Source organism: Mirounga angustirostris, unplaced genomic scaffold, assembly GCF_029215605.1.
Source record: "Mirounga angustirostris isolate CCGP_5_RB_7025 unplaced genomic scaffold, mMirAng1.0.hap1 SCAF_2, whole genome shotgun sequence".
In the NCBI taxonomy this organism is placed as follows: Eukaryota; Metazoa; Chordata; class Mammalia; order Carnivora; family Phocidae; genus Mirounga; species Mirounga angustirostris.
The window spans coordinates 80711389-80731896 of NW_026991710.1; the positions used below are offsets into that span (position 1 = coordinate 80711389).

At 37.9% G+C, this 20508-nt stretch overlaps 1 protein-coding gene and 1 long non-coding RNA gene across 2 annotated transcripts in view; one reads left to right on the top strand and one right to left on the bottom strand.

Moving 5' to 3' along the window:
* Positions 1 to 20508, top strand: part of LOC135363612 (uncharacterized) — a 94163-nt gene that overhangs the window by 62551 nt on the left and 11104 nt on the right. The window lies entirely within an intron of this gene.
* On the bottom strand, positions 846 to 18387 carry LOC123848887 (alcohol dehydrogenase 6-like). The gene is given in 8 exon segments (XM_045881756.1): positions 846 to 1089; positions 10294 to 10390; positions 10393 to 10423; positions 11642 to 11902; positions 13025 to 13241; positions 13343 to 13403; positions 13406 to 13429; positions 18288 to 18387. Coding segments are annotated over 8 exon segments (1035 nt in total).

The window sequence follows — 20508 nt, forward strand, 5'->3', positions numbered from 1 at the left end:
GTGACTTGTTTAAAGGGTCTGAAATTGGGTGATTCAGATCAAACTTAACTCTAAAAGGGAGGATGTTACTGGGTGACATTGGGTCACGTAAGAACAATGTTGGTGAGGGTAGTGAGGGTAGGTAGAATCCAGATATGAGCATACTGCTGAGTGTATCGGAGGCAAGAAAATAGAAACAGCGTTGTGTAGATAATTCTTCTAGACCACGAAAATGATACAGAACACAATTTAGTTGGTGAAATAAACTGCAGATCTTGCATATATCACATTGTACTTAAGGTAGCAGGATACAGTGGATACTGAAAAAAAAAAGTTGAAATGTTTCTAAAACAACATTTGTTTTGGATTTCAATTTTTTTACTTTGTAGACAAGTAAGTTAGATTCCCCTTCCTCACGTCAGGTAAAAATAGGCAGATTAAATCAGTTGTGAGATTTTTCAAAATGGCATGAAGCGCCAAGGGTAAAGAATATGTAAGCAGACTTACTCCCTTGTGGGGAATGCCAGTGTCCAATTTATGACTGGTGATTTATTTACACTGGTGTCTGGTTTGTGGGCCAAAGATAGACATCAGAATTTGGAATTCTTAAGATAATTTCCCCTTTGATATGAAACAAAAACAACAGTGGCCTCTTTATAAACTATGAACTTGAACTTGGTAAAATTTTATGAGCTAAACCTCATCAGTTAATGTGCCATGTAAAAAGAAGAAACCCGCCAGATTGTAAATTAAACGCTATTGGCAAGGGTAGGTGAACCCTTAAGTATTTTCAGGCTTACATCTTTTATAAACGGAATAAAATAAGATATAGAGGGGAAAGAAATGTTTTACAAATTCCTGAAACCTTAAATTCCAGCCATTACTTCCTGTTTACTGCCTCCCCCAGCCCCCACACTCCTTTTTCTTGGTCCCAAACACTCAGACATAAAAATTATGTGAGCAACTTGCCATTTTCTGGTTTTCATTAATTCAATTGCTTCATTGATTTTATCCAGATTCAGCGTATGGATAAGTAGTGGATCTAGATTAAACTTCTTTGCCATATAATCAGAAACCAGTTTAGAGGCGCCCTCTCTGCTTTTCCAGCCTGGAAATACACAGATAAACAACAGATTTTATATATGAGACTCACTGTACAAGAAAGTCCATATAAGGTAACTGCTGGAGGTGCTGGCTTTGAGGAAATCAAAGGATTTCCCATTAATTGTCTCAGTTATGCTGAGAGTGACTGTCCCAACCATATATATACCTTGTATAGAAGGCTTTTCTCTTGAAGGAGACCTCTGATACTACAGAGGAGAATTTACTCAAAGCAAATAGAACATGGATCTCATCTTAGATATTCTTGGTGTCAGGTTGTACTGTTTGGGGAGCTGTAAATCCATATTTAATGTATAACAAAGACCAAAGTCTAGGGAACTATGAAAGGAAGCAATTCAAAAGTTGTGTGTGTGTGTGTTTTGATCTGCAGCTTCCTAAAAAGCCAGATATCTTAAGAGAAAAACTTTCATCATGGCAGTGATTCTAGTCACAGCTTTTAGAAAAAGAATTTGTACAAAGCAAGGTAAAAATGAGGTGTACTTTATGGAAGTAAGAATTGCACAGGGAAAGGAGGTCAGCCAAAGTAACGTAAGCTTGGTGTTCTCTTTTCTCTATTCTCATGATTTTCAAGAAATACTATCCTTATATTTAGCATTTATACTATCCTTATATTTAGCATTGTGCTGAGTAACATGCCTGGTGGGTCATGACCCAGAATTTGATGGCCTGCTCGTTCCTGGAAAGGGTGAGTGTAGTGTAATTGTGCAGGGAAGCAGGGGTGTTATAAGCAGCTTATCCTGTGACAGGATCTTGGCACTGTTCTTGGTTCCATCCTGGGCCGGGTTCTCTAACCTTCCTGCGTACTCTCAAAACTACCTAAAACTTTTTTTTCTGTTAAGTTGGCTTCCGTTATATGTAGTCAGTTCTAACTACTGCTCTATGTCATGACACGAATGGCTAGTGTATTTTTCTATTTGTTTTTTATCTTTTTAAAAAGTTGAGATATAATTAACATATAACATATTAGTTTTGGGTATATAACATAATGATTTGATGCCTGTATGTACTGTGAAATGATCACTACTAAGCTAGTAAACATCCATCACCATGCACAGTTACAAATTCTTTTTTTCTTGTGAAGACAACTTTGAAGATCTATTCTTAGTTATTATCTTTTGCTTGGTGATCTATAAAGCATTTTCATATATATATGAGAAATACTTCCAGTTGTTTTTTAAGAAAGGGTCCAGGACTATACACTAGGTGGGGCAGTGTTTCTCAAAAATGGCATGGCATTTTGGGTGGGGAAAGTTCTTCATTGTGTACATTGTAGGAAGTTTAGCCTCTTGGCCAACACTGTCACTCGTACTTTCTAAATTTTTTGAGGTAAAATTGACATACGATATTGGTTGCAGTTATACAACAGTGATTTGACATTTGTATACGTTGTGAAATGGTTATCACAAGTCTAGTTACTATGTGCCACCTTACAAAGTTAATACACTATTATTATTGACTGTATTCCCCGTGCTATGCATTATATCACCGTGACTTATTCATTTTATAACTGGGAGTTTGTACTTGCTAATCCCCTTTACCCATTTTGCACCCCCAACCTCCCTTTCCTCCAACAACCACAGATCTGTTCTCTGTATCTGTGAGTCTGGGTTTTGTTTTGTTTGTTTCATTTGTCATATGGTATTTGTTTTTTTCTCTCTGACTTATTTCACTTAGCAAAATAGCCACAAGGTCCATAAATGATAATGAAAATATCGAAATTTCATTCTTTTTTTTTTTTTTTTGGCTGAACAGCGTTTTATTGTATGTATATACCACATCTTTATGCATTCATTCACCGACAGAACCTTACGTTGTTTCCACATCTCAGCTATTGTAAATAATGCTGCAATGAATCTAAGTGTGTCTATATCTTTTTGTATTAGTGTTTTAATTGCTGGAATTGCTGCATCATACGGTAGGTCTATTTTAATTTTTGAGGAGCCTCCATACTGTTCTCCACAGTGGCTGTACCAATTTACATTCCCACCAGCAGTGCCACAGGGTTCCCTTTGTTCCACATCCTTGTGAACACTTGTTACTTTTGTCTTTTTGACACTAGCCATTCTGACTGGTATGAGCTAGTATCTCATTGTGGTTTTGATTTGCATTTCTCTGATGATGAGTGATGTTGAGCATCTTTTCATGTGCCTATTGGCCAGCTGTTTGTCTCCTTTGGAAAAAATGTGTATTTAGATCCTCTGCCCATTTTTTTGAATGGAATTGTTTGATTTTTTTTTTGTTGAAGTGTATAAGTTCTTTATATATTTTGATATTAACCCTTTATCAGATATATGATTTGCAAATATTTTCTCCTATTCAGTAGGTTGCCTTTTCATTTTGTTGATGGTTTCCTTTGCTGTGAGATACTTTTTAGTTTGATGTAGTCCCATGTGTTTATTTTTGCTTTTGTTTCTTTTGTCTTTGGAGTCAGATCCAAAAAATAAAATAAAATAAAATGAAACAAAACACTATGATGTCAAGTGTCAAGGAGTTTACCGCCTATGTTTTCTTCTAGGAGTTTTGTGGTTTCGGGTCTTATATTCAAGTCTTTAATCCATTTTGAATTTTTTTTATATATGATAGAAGATAATGGTCCAGTTTTATTTTTTACATGTAGCTGTCCAGTGTTTCCAACACCATTTATTGAAGACACTGTTCTTTCTCTATTGCATATTCTTGTCTCCTTTGTCCTAAATTAATTGACCATATGAGCATGGGTTTATTTTTTGGACACTCTGTTTTGTTCCATTGATCTATGTGTCTGTTTTTATGCCTATACCATACTTTTTCGATTACTATAGCTTTTTAATATAGCTTGAAATTAAGGAGTGTGATATTTCTGACTTTGTTCTTTCTTAAGATTGTTTTAGCTGGGGTGCCTGCGTGGCTCAGTCGTTAAGCGTCTGCTTTCGGCTCAGGCCATGATCCCGGGGTTGTGGGATCAAGCCCCACATCGGGCTCCCTGCTCAGCGGGAAGCCTGCTTCTCCCTCTCCCACTCCCCTTGCTCGTGTTCTCTCTCTCGCTGTGTCTCTCTCTGTCAAATAAATAAAAAAAAAAAAAAAGAAAAAGATTGTTTTAGCTATTTGGGATCTTCTATGGTTTCATGCAAATTTTAGGATTATTTGTTCTGGTTCTGTGAAAAATACCCATTAGAATTTTGATAGTGATTGCATTGAATCTATAGATTGCTTTGGGTACTATGGACATTTTAATAATACTACTTTTTTTTTTTTCCATCCATCAACGTGGATTATCTTACCATTCATTTGTGTCTTCTTCAATTTATTTCATCAGTGTTTTATAGTTTTCAGTGTACAAATCTTTTACCTCTTTGGTTAAATTTACTGGTAGGTATTTTATTCTATAATTGTAAATGTGATTGTTTCTTGATTTCTCTTTTTGATAGTTCATTATTAGTGTATAGAAACAACAGATTTTTGTATGTTAATTTTGTATCCTCTAACTTTACTGAATTAATTATTAGTTCTAACAGTTTTTTGGTGGAATCCTTAGAATTTCCTGTATTTAGCATCATGTCATCTGCAGATAGTGACGGTTTAGCTTCTTCCTTTCCAATTTGGATTGCCAAATTGTGGCTAAGTCTTCCAATACTATATTAAATAAAAGTGGGGATAGTGGGCATCCTGGTCTTGTTCCTGATTTTAGAAGAATAACTTATAACTTTCCATTTTTGAATATGATAGTAGCTCTGGCTTTGTCATATTAGTCTTTATTATGTTGAGATACATTCCCTTTATATTTACTTTGTTGAGAGTTTTTCATCATGCATGGATATTGAATTTTGTAGAATGCTTTCTCTGCATCTATTGAAATGATTATGTAATTTTTATCTTTCGTTTTGTTAATAGGGTGTATCATATCAGTTGATTTGCAGATATTGAACTATCCTTGCATTCCTGGAATAAATCCCACTTGATCATGTTGTGTGGTCCTTTTATTGTATCATTGTTTCAGTTTGCTAATATTTTGTGGAGGATTTTCACAGCTGTGGTCATTGGAGATATGGACTTGTAATTTTTTTGTGGTGTCCTGGCCTGGTTTTGGTATGAGAGTAATGCTGGCCTTGTAAAATGAGTTTGGAAGCTTTCTATTATTTTCATTTTTTTTTGAAAGAGTTTGAGAAGCTTAAGTATTAATTCTTCTTTAAATGTTAGAATTCACCAGTGAAGTTATCTGGTCCTGGACTTTTGTTTGTTGGGAGGTTAATTACTGATTCAGTCTCCTTTCTAGTAGTCATTCTATTCAGATTTTCTATTTTTTTATGATTCAGTTTTGGAAGATTATAAATTTCTAGGAATTTATCCATTTCTTCTAGCTTGTCCAATTTGTGTATAATTGTTCAGAGTAGTCTCTTGTGATTCTTTGTATTTCAGTGGTATCACTTACTTCTCCTTTTTCATTTCTGATTTTGGTTATTTGGGCCCTACCTCTTTTTTCTTGGTGAGTTTAGTAAAGGTTTATCAGTTTTGTTTATCTTTTCAAAGAACCAGCTCTTAGTTTCATTGATTTTTTTTTTCTTTTTTAAAAAAAATTTATTTATTTTAGAGAGCGAGATTAGGAGCAGGGGCAGGGGCAGAAGGAGAAGGAGAGGGAGAATGTCAGGCAGACTCCCCACTGAGCATGGAGCCTGATGCTGCACTCGATCCCACGACCCTGAGATCATGACCTGAGCTGAAATCAAGAGTTGGATGCCCAACCCATTTTTCCTATATTTTTTGTCTCTATTTCATTTATTTCCTTTCTTATGTTTATTATTTAACTCCTTTTACTAATTTTGGGCTCTGTTCTTCTTTTTTAGTTCCCTTCGATATAAAGTTAATTGGTTGAGTTTTTTTGTTTCTTGAAGTTGGTCTGTATTGCTATGAACTTTCCTCTTAGAATTTTTGCTACATATTTTTTAGATTTTAGTATATTGTATTTCTGTTTTCATTTATCTCTAGGTATTTTTGATTTCTCCTTTGATTTCTAATATGACCCAATAATTGTTCAGTAACATACTGTTTCATCTTTACATTTTTGTAGTTTTTCCAGTTTTCTTCTTGTAATTGATTTCCAGTTTCATACCATTGTGGTTGGAAAAATGCTTGATATGATTTCAGTCTTCTTAAGTTGTCTTGTGGCCTATGTACCATCTGTCCTGGAGCATGTTCCACTTGTACTTGAGAAGAATGTGTATTTTATTGATTTGGATGGAATGTTCTCTATCAAGTCCATCGGACTTAATGTGTTACTTAAGGCCAATGTTTCTTTATTGATTTTCTGTCTGGATAATCAATTGATGTAAGTGGGGTATTAACATCCCCTACTTATTATTGTATTGCTGTCAGTTCTCCCTTTAAGTATGTCAATATTTGCTTTACATATTTTCTTGCTCCTATGTTAGGTGCATATATATTTATAAATGTTAATATCTCCTTCGTCGATTTACCACTTTATCATTATGTAGTGTCCTTCTTTGTCTTTTGTTACAGTCTTTGTTTTAAACTCTGTTTTATCTGCTATAAATATAGCTACACCAGCTTTCTTCTTATGCATGGAATATCTTTTCTATCCCTTTACTTTCTTTTGTATGTTCTAACCTTTGAAGTGAGTCTCTTCTAGGTGGTACATATAGATTTATCTTTTTCTTTTTCTTTTATATCCCTTCAATCACTCCATGTCTTTTGATTGGAGAATTTAATCCATTTATATTTATTTATTTTATTTTATTTATTTTTTTTTTTAAAGATTTTATTTATTTATTTGACAGAGAGAGAGAGACAGTGAGACAGGGAACACAAGCAGGAGGAGTGGGAGAGGGAGAAGCAGGCTTCCTGCTGAGCAGGGATCCCGATGTGGGGCTCGATCCCAGGACCCTGGGATCATGACCTGAGCTGAAGGCAGAAGCTCAATGACTGAGCTACCCAGGTGCCCCTAATCCATTTATATTTAAGATGATCTATCCTTATTAGGGTCTTTTTCTGAGGTTTGGTCTTGCTCTTTTGTTTGGAACATATTTCTGTGTTCTCCTTTTTCTTGACTCTCTATGTTCCTGTATATTAGGTGAAACAGCTGCCTCTCTCGTTGAAGGAATGGCCTTGTTTAGGTGATGATCCTTCTTGTTCAACCTTTCCCTAGCTCTTTTTTATTTCTCAAACCATTGTGGTTGTCTAAACTACTTGACTTAGTCTTTTTTTTTTTTTTGATAGTCCCAAGTTATTTATAGAAGAATTTCAAACGGAATTAAATGCAAAATATACACAGTTCATTTATTCTTGATGTGCCCCTGTTGTTGAGGTTGTACCAAGCCTGTCAGTGACCCAACAGGAGGAATTTCATTAGCACTAATTTCAGACTGATTGGAAGCCAGACTCTCAGGCAACACCTTTTAAAGTATGCAAATATCTATAGATGAGTGGAGCTGCAATTATAATCTCTGTGGCCTCCAGCGCAAGAGGTCCAGAGGTGTACTGTAGGTGACATTTGCAAGAATCAGGGCTTTAGATGAGTGTATAAGCTCCTTTCTGGGAAATCTTTTTGAGCTGTATCAATGCCAGGGAGGTACAGAAGGATGATATCTTCTTGCTTATATTTCCTGAGAGTGCCTCCTTAGCCTCTAGATGTAAGAGAAACCTGAAGCCTATCCCTCAGGCTAGAGTACCAGGTTAAATAAATAGGCTTTTTTCACAGGAGGACTGTGGTTGTGTTTCAGTCTATTGTCTACCTAGGGGTGGTAGTTTGCCAAGAACTGTATTTCTGATTGTTACATATTTGTAGAGCTCTGGAATGCTATCCTTCTTGTCCACAAAGACTAGGTGATCAAGGAGAATCCCTTGTTTTTGATTGTTTGTTCCTATTGGTTTTAGCCAGGTGGAGTGAAAGGGTAGGGCATGCTCACTGGTTTCAGAAAGGCAGTGGGAAAATGTCTTGACTCCATGTATCTGTGGGCCTCAGCAGTGCCAGCAGGAGAGTGCCTTGTCTCTCTGCATGCAGCCTTTAGGCTGGAAGCAGGAAAATGCTGGACTGCTTGTGCTTGCCAGCCTCAGTCAGGGGCAGGGGAGTGTCGCAACCGCCTATGCTCACAGACTTTAGCTGGGTACCAGAAGAACTCCATTCATGATTTCCTGCCCCAGCGAAGGAACAGGGAAGCACTACAATCACTTGGGCCCTCTGGCCTCAGTAAGTGCCATGGGAGTGTGCCATATCCAAGCTTGCTCACCTATGCTAGCAGTTTTGTGGAGAGTACAACAATGGCATCGGCCAGTGCCTCCATCACTGGGAAGCTTCTCAGCTGGCCCCTGCCCTTCCTGCTGATGACCCCAGATTAGCAAATGAATCTCCCTCATATATAGTTTAGGCACTTTTCAAACTGTTGATTTTTCACTGGGTCTTGGGGTGAGCAAGATCATACATGAGCCTTCTAAGAAGGGAATCTCAGTTCCCTATAGCACTTAGCGCCCCCCACCTAATGTCAGCCCTGGTTGGTTTTCCAAGCCAGACATTCTGGGGGCTTATCTCATCCTTGTGCAAATCCCAGGGGCCAGGGTGCCTACTGTAGGGCATCAACCCTTTGTTCTTCAGGGACAAGCCCCTGTCTGCTGAGATCCATCCTATTGTGTATCACTGCACCAGGGGTGGGGTTTTGCAAGACCATGTCTCTGCCTCTTCTCCCCATTGCAATATGATCCTTTTATCCTTTGTTGTATAGAGCATTTCATCTAGTTTTCAGTTTTTAGATCTTTTCAGAGGGAAGTGATGCATGTGTGGCTGTAGATTTGGTGTGTCTGTGGGAGGAGATGAGTTTAGGATCTCCCTATACTGCCATCTTGTATCCTGCCTTTCTTAAATATTGTCATTATTTGAAAACTATTGACCCAGAGGATTATACTGTCTGTGGAAGGTAGGATTCATGTAATAATTGTTATATGAATGCTTAAGTGGCCAGTGAAGTAGTTTATGAGAATTATTTAAAATATTTGTGATCTTATTTTGCAAGAGTTAGCTGAGTATGTGTGTTTGGAATCAATAATTACCATGTATAATAGAGGGAAAAAGCAGTGGTTGTATCCAGTTATCCCAAATGGAAGAACTGAAAATTATAAACTGGATTATTTATGTATTTGTTTTTGCTGGCCCTGCCATTTATCTACTCTTCATGAATGAATTGGGTAAGACTCCTAGTGTCTGTAACAATACACTGCTCTGCTATAGCTAATTTGGAGACCACAGATAGCTCACTAGTCAAATAATTCATATAGTTCCTAATCCTTATCTCTTTTGCCCCAAAATTCAGGTTGTCCAAAATCTCTGGGTAAATACATTTCTTCTTAAATAGTAGATTACTTGCTTATGAGCCCAGAATCCTAAGCAGATTTATTTAGTTTTCTAGTTTCTTAACTTTCTCAATAAACCCTCTTCTAAAGCCTATTAAAATGCAAGTTCTAAGACAGGTTTAAAAAATGGAAAATCAAAGGATTCTATGAAAAAATTTTTTTCTGGAAATAATTCTCATTTGCTTTTTATCAGTAGTATTTTTCACTCACGAATCCATTATGTTTCATATCTTTGAGTTGATGTAACGAAAACTCAGTTGTCTCAGATAAGACTTAACATTAGTTGAACAGTGATTCAGTATATTCTTCAAAGAATCCACTTGGCAGATATATAACTCAATTGAAGTATAGTTATTGATAACAGTATTGCCTTTTCTTTTCAACTTATAATTTGCATTAAACTTTGGACACCTGTTGCTTTACGAATCAATAAAAAACTTACCAAGAAAATAAGCGACTGCCTTCAGCTCAGGTCATGATCCCGGAGTCCCGGGATAGAGTCCCGCATCGGGCTCCCTGCTCAGCAGGAAGCCTGCTTCTCCCTCTGACCCTCCCCCCTCTCATGTGCTCTCTGTCTCTCTCATTCTCTCTGTCTCAAATAAATAGATAAAATCTTAAAAAAAAAAAAAAAAAACTTACCAAGAAGTAACTGTAAATTTAAATAAAATAAAATTTAAAAATAAGTAACTGTATACATCTAATATCCATCTCCTTATCTTGGATATTTATGTGTTGAAACAAAAACTGTAATCTAAAGTTCTTGTTTGATGTTCCTTCTTAAGCATTTATGACACATTTCTCTATTTACCACCTCTAAAACCTCATGCATTTCCACTTTTCCCTGCTTCATCCATATCTCCAAAAACAGTTCCCTTCAAAGAACGTCCTGAGAGGAACAACAAGCCACTGATGTTGAGTTGGACACCTGCCAAGAGCCCAACAATCACACAGACCTGTGGCTCTCATTGCAGGAGGCCAGGGCAGCTTCCTGTTGTAAGACAATGCAAGGGTTAAAAGATGTCCTTAAGAGTTGGACCTAATCTCAGATTAGCTGCTAAATGGTCTGTGATCTTTTCTGATGCTCCCTGACCTCATTTGAAAATAACATTTATCTTACAAGGATTAGCTGAAACATGAATAAGACATTGCATGCTGCCTAGTATAATACCTGGCACTTTAGGACTCAATAAATGGAAATTAAAAAAATGAAAATACTAAACACACCCATGGTGGTAATAACAACAACAACAATAGTATTAATTTTTATGAGAGCCATTACTGACATGGGTGGTTTGTTAGAATTGACTTTTTCTTTTAGACATCGAGGAGTACAGCTTTGTAGTTGTATAACATCTTGTATTAACAGAGTGATAAACAGACATGTTCCCATTAGTTATTTTCAAAGGCTATTTCTCAGACAAGACTGTCTGCAGGAAAGATTGTGAGAAAGGTTTGGTTATACCATTTTACACACGAGGGAGTTCATGTTGTAGGGAGAATGAAAACATTTTGTAAGCTGAGGAAAGCACTCAGGTTAAAAGAGACAGTTATTGGGTTTTCATACAGCTAACTAGAGATAGAGCCATGCAATCCAATAGTACATTATTTCTACAAATCCCCAAAGAAAGCAAGTCTCAGATTGTGAAATAACTCCCTCTCCATTTATATTCTTATATAAACCATGTTCCGCTGGAAAAACAACTACTGCTTGCTTCATTTTTGAAGTTAATCCATCTAATCAAATTGGTTAATATTTTCTTTGGAAGCTCACTCAGGTCTACTGTGAAAGATTGCTCAAAGTGCAAAGCTCATTCCTTTATAGGTTGTTGATCCAATACTATCCTTATCTTGCTTAAATCTTTTGGCTTGGAATTTATAGTTACCAGGTTGTTGCTTATGAAATAATTCAGTGAGAATTCTTTACAAAGCTTTTCTGTACTGTCTGTTGGAGGTTGTCGTCTTATTTGAAGGAATGGCATGATGGAACAGTGGAAGAAGAAATCTCAGCATGGGAGTTCAGTGTTTGGAATGGTGAATAGATTTGTAGGAGTGGACAGAGGATACCAGCTGGGATGTCATGGGGCACAAGGAAGATTAAATAATTTAGAGGAAAAGTGGAGGGAATTTTAGAATTTTCATCCAATTAAAATCTAAGCTTATGACTGACACAAGCATTGGTTATTTTCCCTCTGGAAAAATCACATACCACAGTTTCTGGATTTCCGATGGCCTCAAAGCAAAATTCCACACCAGTACCTGTCATATCAAATAAAACTTCTTGGATGCGTTTCTTGAAGTCCTGTGGGTGGATGCACTCAGTGGCACCGACTTCTTTTGCCTTCTCAAATTTGTCTTTGTTGATGTGCACCCCAATGATCCTGGCTGCTCCCGTTGCTTTACAGCCTATGATCACAGACAGGCCGACCCCTCCAAGGCCAAACACCGCACAGGTGGAGCCTGGGGTCACCTGAGCACATGAAGGCAGAAAACAAAAGCAAAGGGAAACATGTGCCTTTACTCAGTTGGAAAGACCCAAGTCTGTATATACTTTTTATGAGATATAAGCAAAGGACATTTTCAGATAAAACTCATTGTAACTAGAGAGTTTTGGTTTCTGAGGGTATTTCTAGATGTGGAATACTTTTTGCTAGAGGAGCAAAAAACTACCTGTAAATACAGTTTTAATTTCTGGGAATTAACATTAGTAGAAGCAGTTTAATGAAATTTCATCAAATCTTAAGACTTATTACCATAGTATTTATTTGATTCCAGTTATTTTTGAGTTTTTAAAAACCATCCTCATCTTCCTGCAGCCCTTACTTTCTCTTTTCCTTTGGAAAACTTTGCATCACTTATAAGGTCAATGCCTTATGAAGGCAAAGGCTAATTTTTTTGGGGGGGGTCCAAAATGAGAATAATTCAGATTGAACCCCTTCTGTCCTATTTCTCTATATAGGATTGGGATTAACGGATTTTGGGGGAAAACAAAGTATTGCAATTCAATAGATATTTAAAGAAAGTAGCTGGAGGATGTCTCAAAAACAATAGTTTAACAGTAACCCACTCAATCAGAGTGGGATTACCTGACCAATTTGTCTTATATAGCAACATCTCCTCCATCACCTGGTCTTTTTACTATCCTTTTATTTTTATGAACACTTGATTATCACCTGATACATTATACAACAGAATAACAGCTCGGTGAGTTTTGTTAGCTGCTGAGTGTCAGCCCCTGGAGCAGTGAATGGCTCCATAAATGTTTGTTGAATAAAAAAAAGAAAATGAACTGGCATGTGGAAGAACACAGTAATTTTGCCAACTGTGTTCTGTTTAACTTCCAGGAATTCCTGATATCTCCAGTTGTGACTGGCATCCAGACTTGATTTGCTACTTACTACTGACCAAAAGGGAATGGGAAAGATATTGAAGGGGAGCATGGGATGACTAGACAGTAAAAAACTCAGGGTTGTTTAGAGGCAGGTTTGTGATTCTTCCTGAGGTTGTATGATCAGACATGCCCAGATGCATGAGGATTTTCCTCTCCATCGACCAAGATTTCCATTCATACTGGGTATTAAATGCTCCTCACCTTGGCAGTCTTGATTGCAGCACCATACCCAGTGGAAAAACCACAGCTAACTAGGCATACTTTCTCCAGAAGTGCAACTGCATCAATCTTGGCAACCGAGATTTCTTTTATCACTGCTTATTCAGAGAAGGTGCTTGTATTTGCAAAGTGATACACTGGTTTTCCCTTGAAGGTAAACCTACTAGTACCATCAGACATCAGGCTGGATTCCGACTGTCATAGACAAAAAACCCCCAAATTTTTATTTCAAATTAGAAAGCTTAGATTCCTTCTAAGGAAATTGAATGTTTCAAAAAGAAAATATTAGTAAAACCTTACTTGATTTGTATACAAAGATTGTCCCCAGGATTAAGGCAAGAGGCACATTCTCCACATGCAGTAGAAAGAGTGTGATAACTTTATCTCCTAAAGAGCAAAAGTGTTTATTAGGTTATTATTTTTCTAAGTAAAGAGATGGCTGGCTTTCAGGACTTCAACAAGACACCCAAGAAAATATGACAACTGAGAATTATTTCCACATTTAATGGTGCTTGATTTTGTGGAAAATACCAACTACTTAGGAAAAGTGAGGATGTCTTCAGCACCTGTGTCTAGCCCTGGGCTCAGCAACTGAATCTCAAGGAGCTTGCCTTCCTATAAATTCCTCTTGAAGCCAAATGATTTTGTTATATAGCCATTGAGCCAAGTCGCATTTTATATTTTCTACACCACTTCTGCTGTGAGGGATTAGATTTAAAATAGTATGGATACCACATGCTCATAGAATAAGCTTCTTTATCAGGCAGCAAAGAGTGTCTGTTTGCTCTCCCCTGTGTTTTATATCAATCCTTTCTTCTTGGCGATGAGACCAAAGGCAGGCAGGTTTCTCTAGTAATGTGCAAAGTATAAGAAAAAGATTAGAATAACTTGCTTGTGATGGACTTACTGACTGACCCATTGTCTATTATTGTAGAGAAATTTGTTTCATGTTTTTTTTTTAAAGATTTTATTTATTCTCTCAGAGAGAGAACCTGCATAAGCGGGGTTGGGGGTGGTGGCAGGCAAAGGGAGAGAGAGAAGCAGACTCCCCACTGAGCAGAGAGCCCCATTGTGGGGCTCGATCCCAGGACTGATCCCAGGATCCTGGGATCATGACCTGAGCCCAAGGCAGACGCTTAACCGACTGAGCCACCTAGGGCGCCCCTGTTTCATGTTTTTAGTTAAAAACCCTTATAGGATTTGGGATTTTTAAATTTACTTTTAGTTTTTAAAAAGTACACATACATATGGTAAAACATTTAAACTTACACAAAAGTGTAGTTTGCATTCTTATCAGTGGTATCTTTCAGAGATATAACCCATTTCAAAATATAAAGGCTAACATAGTGTTTACTTTCTTTGTAGGTCTTACTTTTTTACTTAACAATAGATCTTGGAGATTTCTCATTTTAGTGATTTTTGTTTAATAGTTTTGTTTAATAGTTGCCCCTGCCCCGCAGTCATGAAAAATAACAATGGAATGAATTTTTTGTGCACACGTGAGCTGTGGTAGGCAGAATTTTAAATTTTAAAAATGTGCCCCTGCCAAGATGTCCCATTCTAATCCCCAGAAACTGAATGTGTTACCATGCTGGTGAATATATTACAGGGAAAAGGGGGACTTGCAGTTGTAATCAAGTTTATTGAGCATTTGACATGAAAGTAGGGAGATTATTCTGGATTATTTAGGTGGAACAAAGTAATCACATAAGCCCTTGAAAGGAGACAAGAGGAGAATCAGCAGAAGAAGACAAAGTATGTATGTAAAAATCAGAGTTAAAAAGAGCCCTTCCTTGGAAGTTCCTTGGTCTATTTTATGTGAAACATCTCACTCTAATAAAAATTTGTAAGATTCAAGAACTCATAAGGATTGATGCTTAGTTGACAAATGAAAATTGTGCATCTTCACTTAGGGTCTTCATGAGGCTACCTGTGGGACAGGTAGTTACTGAGTTGCATTGTAGTGTTGTAACTGGAATGCCCAAGGGAATGGGTAACCTTTTTTTCCTCACATCCAAAATCTATATTCAGACTCCCAACATCTTCCTGTCTACCTAGTTATTTACCCACCATCCTGGACTCATGTTTCAAATGTATACCACCCTTAACAATGCTTACAGTGAGGGTGCTGTTGCCTGGGATAGCAGAAAGCATTCCCAGCAACACCAAAATAATCTAAATCTTGTGCTTTTATCCTAGGATGTAAGTATTACTTTCCATATGTATAAACTGCCATACACTGTTACACACACAGAAGGTGGACTGGGTTGGTTACTACTATAATAACCAGCCATCTTATTTATTAATTTTTAATTTGGGTGTTAATATCTCACATTCCAAAGTTTCAACTTACAGTTATTAACAATCAGCCCATGAACTTGCAAGGTGAAATTACTAAGATGGCTGCTACAAGTAATGTCCAGTTCACACATCATATTTTAGAAGTTCCCTCTTAGATTGTTTGGAATTTGGAAAGCATTTCCCCATATGCATAAATTATGGGGAAGATTAATTCCATATTAGAGATCTTCCTCATTATTCTTCATTGTTCCTTAAAAAGAACTTCCTCTCCCCTCTGTTGCTACTGCTATTATAGTCTACTTGTCCAACCTTTTAAAGTTGATCATACGGGCCTCTTTTCCCTTATAGCTCAACTCTTGAGTTTCTTTGCTTATGCCATTTACTTCTCCTACTCTCCTTTTTCTAGAACTGCCACTTTCAGAGGTAAAAGGGAGCTCTCTCCTCAAATCTCTGGCCTTCATAACCCAGTGTCTCCTCATTGTCTTCCTATCTTTACTGGCTGCTGCTTTTCTCTCCTCTTCGCAGAACTTCCTTTTTTTCACCCTAAAGGTGGGGACACATCCCAACACCAGTCCTCTGCTCTCAAAAATTGTTTTTATTTTCATGCTTTTGACTATTACCTCTGCCTGGTCTGACTGGGGAATGAGGAAATGACCACCTCATCTCCTGTGCCATCTTGGACCTCACATCTCATGTCTACTTACTGGACATCTTGTGAATACCTTCTGTCACCTCCATCTACTGTGCGTCCTGCACTCTCGCAGTCTTGCTGCCAAGTCACTTGTACTCCCTAAGAATATCTCATTTATCTGATGCATTCTTTCCCCTTTAACACTGTCCTAGAACAGGTTCCATTCTCTCTTGCCTCTACCTAGTGAAAGCCTCCTTACTCTCCTCACCCCCCACTTCTAATGTCCCCTCCCCAGGGCTGCAAGAAGGAGTTACTAATGTGTTGTGATCCATCACCCCTCTGCTCAGAAAATTTCAGTAAAGCTCCCATGGCCCAGAGGATAAAATCTAAAGCTCCTTTGAAGAATTCAGGAATCACTGTTACCTGGCCCCACACATTGCCCATCTTAAAGTTTGCAGGTCAGCAATACTAAATGATTATAATACCCTGAACATATTCTGCTCTTTCAGGCTGAGCCCTCTGTCTGGGACTCTCCCTCCATTTTCTTTGTCAAACTCCTCTTTACTTTTTATTTATTTATTTTTATTTTTATTTATCTTTAAAATCTTTTTTTAAAGATTTTATTTATTTGTCAGAGAGAGCACAAGCAGGGGGAGCGGCAGGCAGAGAGAGAAGCAGGCTCCCCGCTGAGCAGGGAGCCCGACGTGGGACTCGATCCCAGGACCCTGGGATCATGACCTGAGCCGAAGGCAGACGCTTAACTGACTGAGCCACCCAGGCGTCCCAACTTTGTGAATTATTAAGCAACTTCTGGGTTCTCTTGATTCTGACAGGATTGTGCAGATGGTCGTCTGGACACTGGGTCCCAAGTGAATAAAATGAGCAAACCAAGGCCACATATACAACCATTTAACCTCATCAAAACTGTGTTTGGCCCCAAGTCTCATGTTCCCATTCTGCTTTTATTCTTGCCTCACTAATTTTGGTTTCTTTTTTTATTCGGTGACCCATTTCCTGAATATCATTAGGTATTTGACAAATAGAACTTAATGTACTTCAATTAAATTGTTACTTTAACATTTTCAGGGAACACTTAGTAGAGGTCACTTGTGCAATAATCATTTACTAACAATTAAATAGTCAAGCGTCTAAGAAATACAATTTTCAAATACAGACTTACTCTCACTCTGCTTCAACTTCTGAGTGATTTTCTAATGGTTCTGTCAAAATGACCTTTCTTTCTAATCCTAAATCAGCTTATGTGATTTGTAAAATGGCAAAGGGTTAATTAAGAGATCGATCCTATTTCTCCTTTTTGCTTATTTACTATTTCAGGAGGAGCTGTGTCATTGTATCAGAGCTATTAGTTACACCATCAACATGTAATTATTTCTCTGCAAACTGAAAATTTTCTTCAGTTTGCTCAGCTTTTTGGGGCTGGCCAAAAGTCAGTGCAAGTTATGTACATTCACAGCTATATTTTTTTAAAAAGATTTTATTTATTTATTTGAGAGAGAATGAGATAGAGCATGAGAGGGGGGAGGGTCAGAGGGAGAAGCAGACTCCCCGCTGAGCAGGGAGCCAGACGTGGGGCTCGATCCCAGGACTCCAGGATCATGACCTGAGCCGAAGGCAGTCGCTTAACCAACTGAGCCACCCAGGCGCCCCGATTTTTGTCATATTCTTAATTTGTTATTTGCTTACTATTTTCATGACTCTTGCCCTGTTTTTTTTTTTTTTAAGATTTTATTTATTTATTTGAGAGAGAGTGAGAGAGAGCATGAGAGGGGAGAGGGTCAGAGAGAGAAACAGACTCCCCGCTGAGCAGGGAGCCCGATGCGGGACTCGATCCCAGGACTCCAGGATCAGGACCTGAGCCGAAGGCAGTTGCTTAACCAACTGAGCCACCCAGGCGCCCAACACAGCTATGTTTTTTTAAAGGAGACCAGCAAAATGGAAATTTTGGCTTCTAGAGTCAAAATTTTCATTGCTGGAGACCAGCAGGACACCGTGACCATGTGCACCCTTATAGGCTTATCAGGATACATTTTCATATTTTGATTTTAAGCTGCCTCCTTTCCCACCAGTGCCAATCCAGGGCTGGGTGCAGAAGGTACCTACCCCCAACTTCCCCACAGGTACCCCATGGAGGACTGTGCCACTCTGTGAGTAGAGTGACATGCCCACCTATGTCCTACTCTCCACTTGCTACCCATAGCCTGGGAGGAAGGAGGGTTGGAGGTGAATACGGGCCTCTGGGCAACCAGTAGGATTTTATGCCCACTCTTGTGATGTGTGCATTTGGAACCATACCTTCATTCTCTGGATCTCTCATCAGCAGCACCAGCATAAAACACTGGTGCACTGAGTAACATGGGACCCATACTATTCCATGGCGTTTTCTTAGGACCATTCTGAAAGCTGCCTTGACCCTAAATATCTCCTTCAGCCTCTTTGACAAAACAGTTAAACTATGCCCTACATGTACATGGTACTCCACAGTTGACAGAGCCCTATCACTAGCATCATATCGTCTAATCCTTATGAAGCTGTATTGGCCTGGTAATTTTTTTTAAAGATTTATTGGTCCATTACTTTAAGTTAGTTGAGGTAAAGAAACCTCTTAAAATTTACAATAGTTTATCAAGTAATATAAATTATTTTGTTTACGGCAAAACGTTAACACTAGTCTCATAGTAAACAATGGACAGAATTTTTTTATACACAGATATATGAAAAAAAGTGGACAAAAAACCCTCATGCCAGCATCAAAAATACAACAAAACCTTTATTTTTATTTTTACAATCCCTGAATTCCATAACAAAGAAAAAGGGTGACTTTTTTTTCCAAGTTTTAATTTAAATTTTAGTTTATTAACATATAGTGTAATATAAGTTCCAGGTATAGAATGAAAAGGTTTGGTAGCTGCATGAAGCAAAGACTTTGATCTGTAAGTAAATCACTTTCTCATCTACACACATTATTAAGCACTTTTTTTTTTTATGGCTTTTGATTTGGCTTACTGGCAGCATGGAGAGAAGAGAACACATTTACATGGGGACTTAACCAGTACCTCAGGTTTTTTCTTTGAAAATTTTAAAGCTAAGGAATGATTTCTAAAAATAAGAAGCACAGTCCATAATTTGTGCATGACTTAAACAAAAGTTTTTAATCTCTTTTTCAATAGTTAAAAAGCTAGAAAGTTTGCTGGCAGTTTATTTCATGGGAATATATCGGATATACATCATCTTCCAATGCATTGCCAATGCACAGACATTAGGGGACAGTCAGAAAGTACAATGGTCAGGCTGTCTGCTGGACGGGACCGGAACATCAGGGCTGTCCAGGTGAACGGTGCTGATTGTTAAGAGCTGCTGGTTTTTTGTTCACTGAAAGCCCAGCTGACCCCGGCATCATTTTATCACACTGATTCACATTTTGTTTGCAAGCTACTTTCCCCTCCCCATTTCTACACTGGTGAAAAAGTGATCCCCCTTTTCTCCTTCCACTATCACTGTGACTGAAGGGTTGGTCTGAGACTGTGAACCATCTGTCAGAGAGGGGTGTCGACAGGTGTTATCTGCTCTGCCCTGGCCTACAGGCAGCCCAGAATCATCTGGTGAGTGTGGCGCTGCTGGGCGAGGTGCATGTGCAATACTCCATCATTGGTTTTAATAGGAAATGCTCTGTGACAATGGACTAAAGTATGTGAGTCAATACAGAGGTGTTAGGTTTTTGGCATTTCAACGTCTGGAGAATCTCTATCTGAAGCATGCTGCTCTAAGGCCCCCATGGTATGTTTTAAAATGCTGTTCTGCAGAATTGGGATAAACCTTTAATATTGTCATAAGCTAGAGTTCTTTGTATCTGTGTGATCTGTCAGTGCTGATACCATACATCCTCTACAATCAAAAGTCTGTCAAAAGCACTAAATTAATCTTTTATACTTTAAAACAACAGCCAAAAAAAAAAAAAAAAGGCTTTGTGGGCCTTGTGTTTAGAGTAATTCTTTAAAACAAAGAATGAAACGGGTTCAGAGAGGTTGAGTAACTTACTGAAGGTCACCATTAAGTAGGTGATAGATCACTTGCTCTCAATCCAAAGTCCTTTCCACAATATCAAACAAATTGTAGACACAGAAACAAATAACCCTTTTGGAGAGAGACAAAACCCCTTAAAAGAATAAGCTTTTTATGTACATTTGGAGATAAAGCTTAAAATGCAAATCTTCCCTTGAGAGTGGGAAAGCATGAACAAATGTGTACACAGGCTCTTGCATATTCAAAAAATTACATTATTTCCAGGATTATAGATTTAAGACATGGTAGTTAATAGAAAAGTTCTAGATTGAAAATGCACATCTGTATATGCATATATGTTTAGTTAGAAAATATATCGCATTGGATGTTTGTGCATTTCTTGGTTACCCATTTTACATGTTGTGTCCACAGCTGCTTCATTCCAATCCCTACACTTCAAGCCACCATATTACTTTTCAATTACCTTATGAGTAATTTTCAGTTAATTACAATA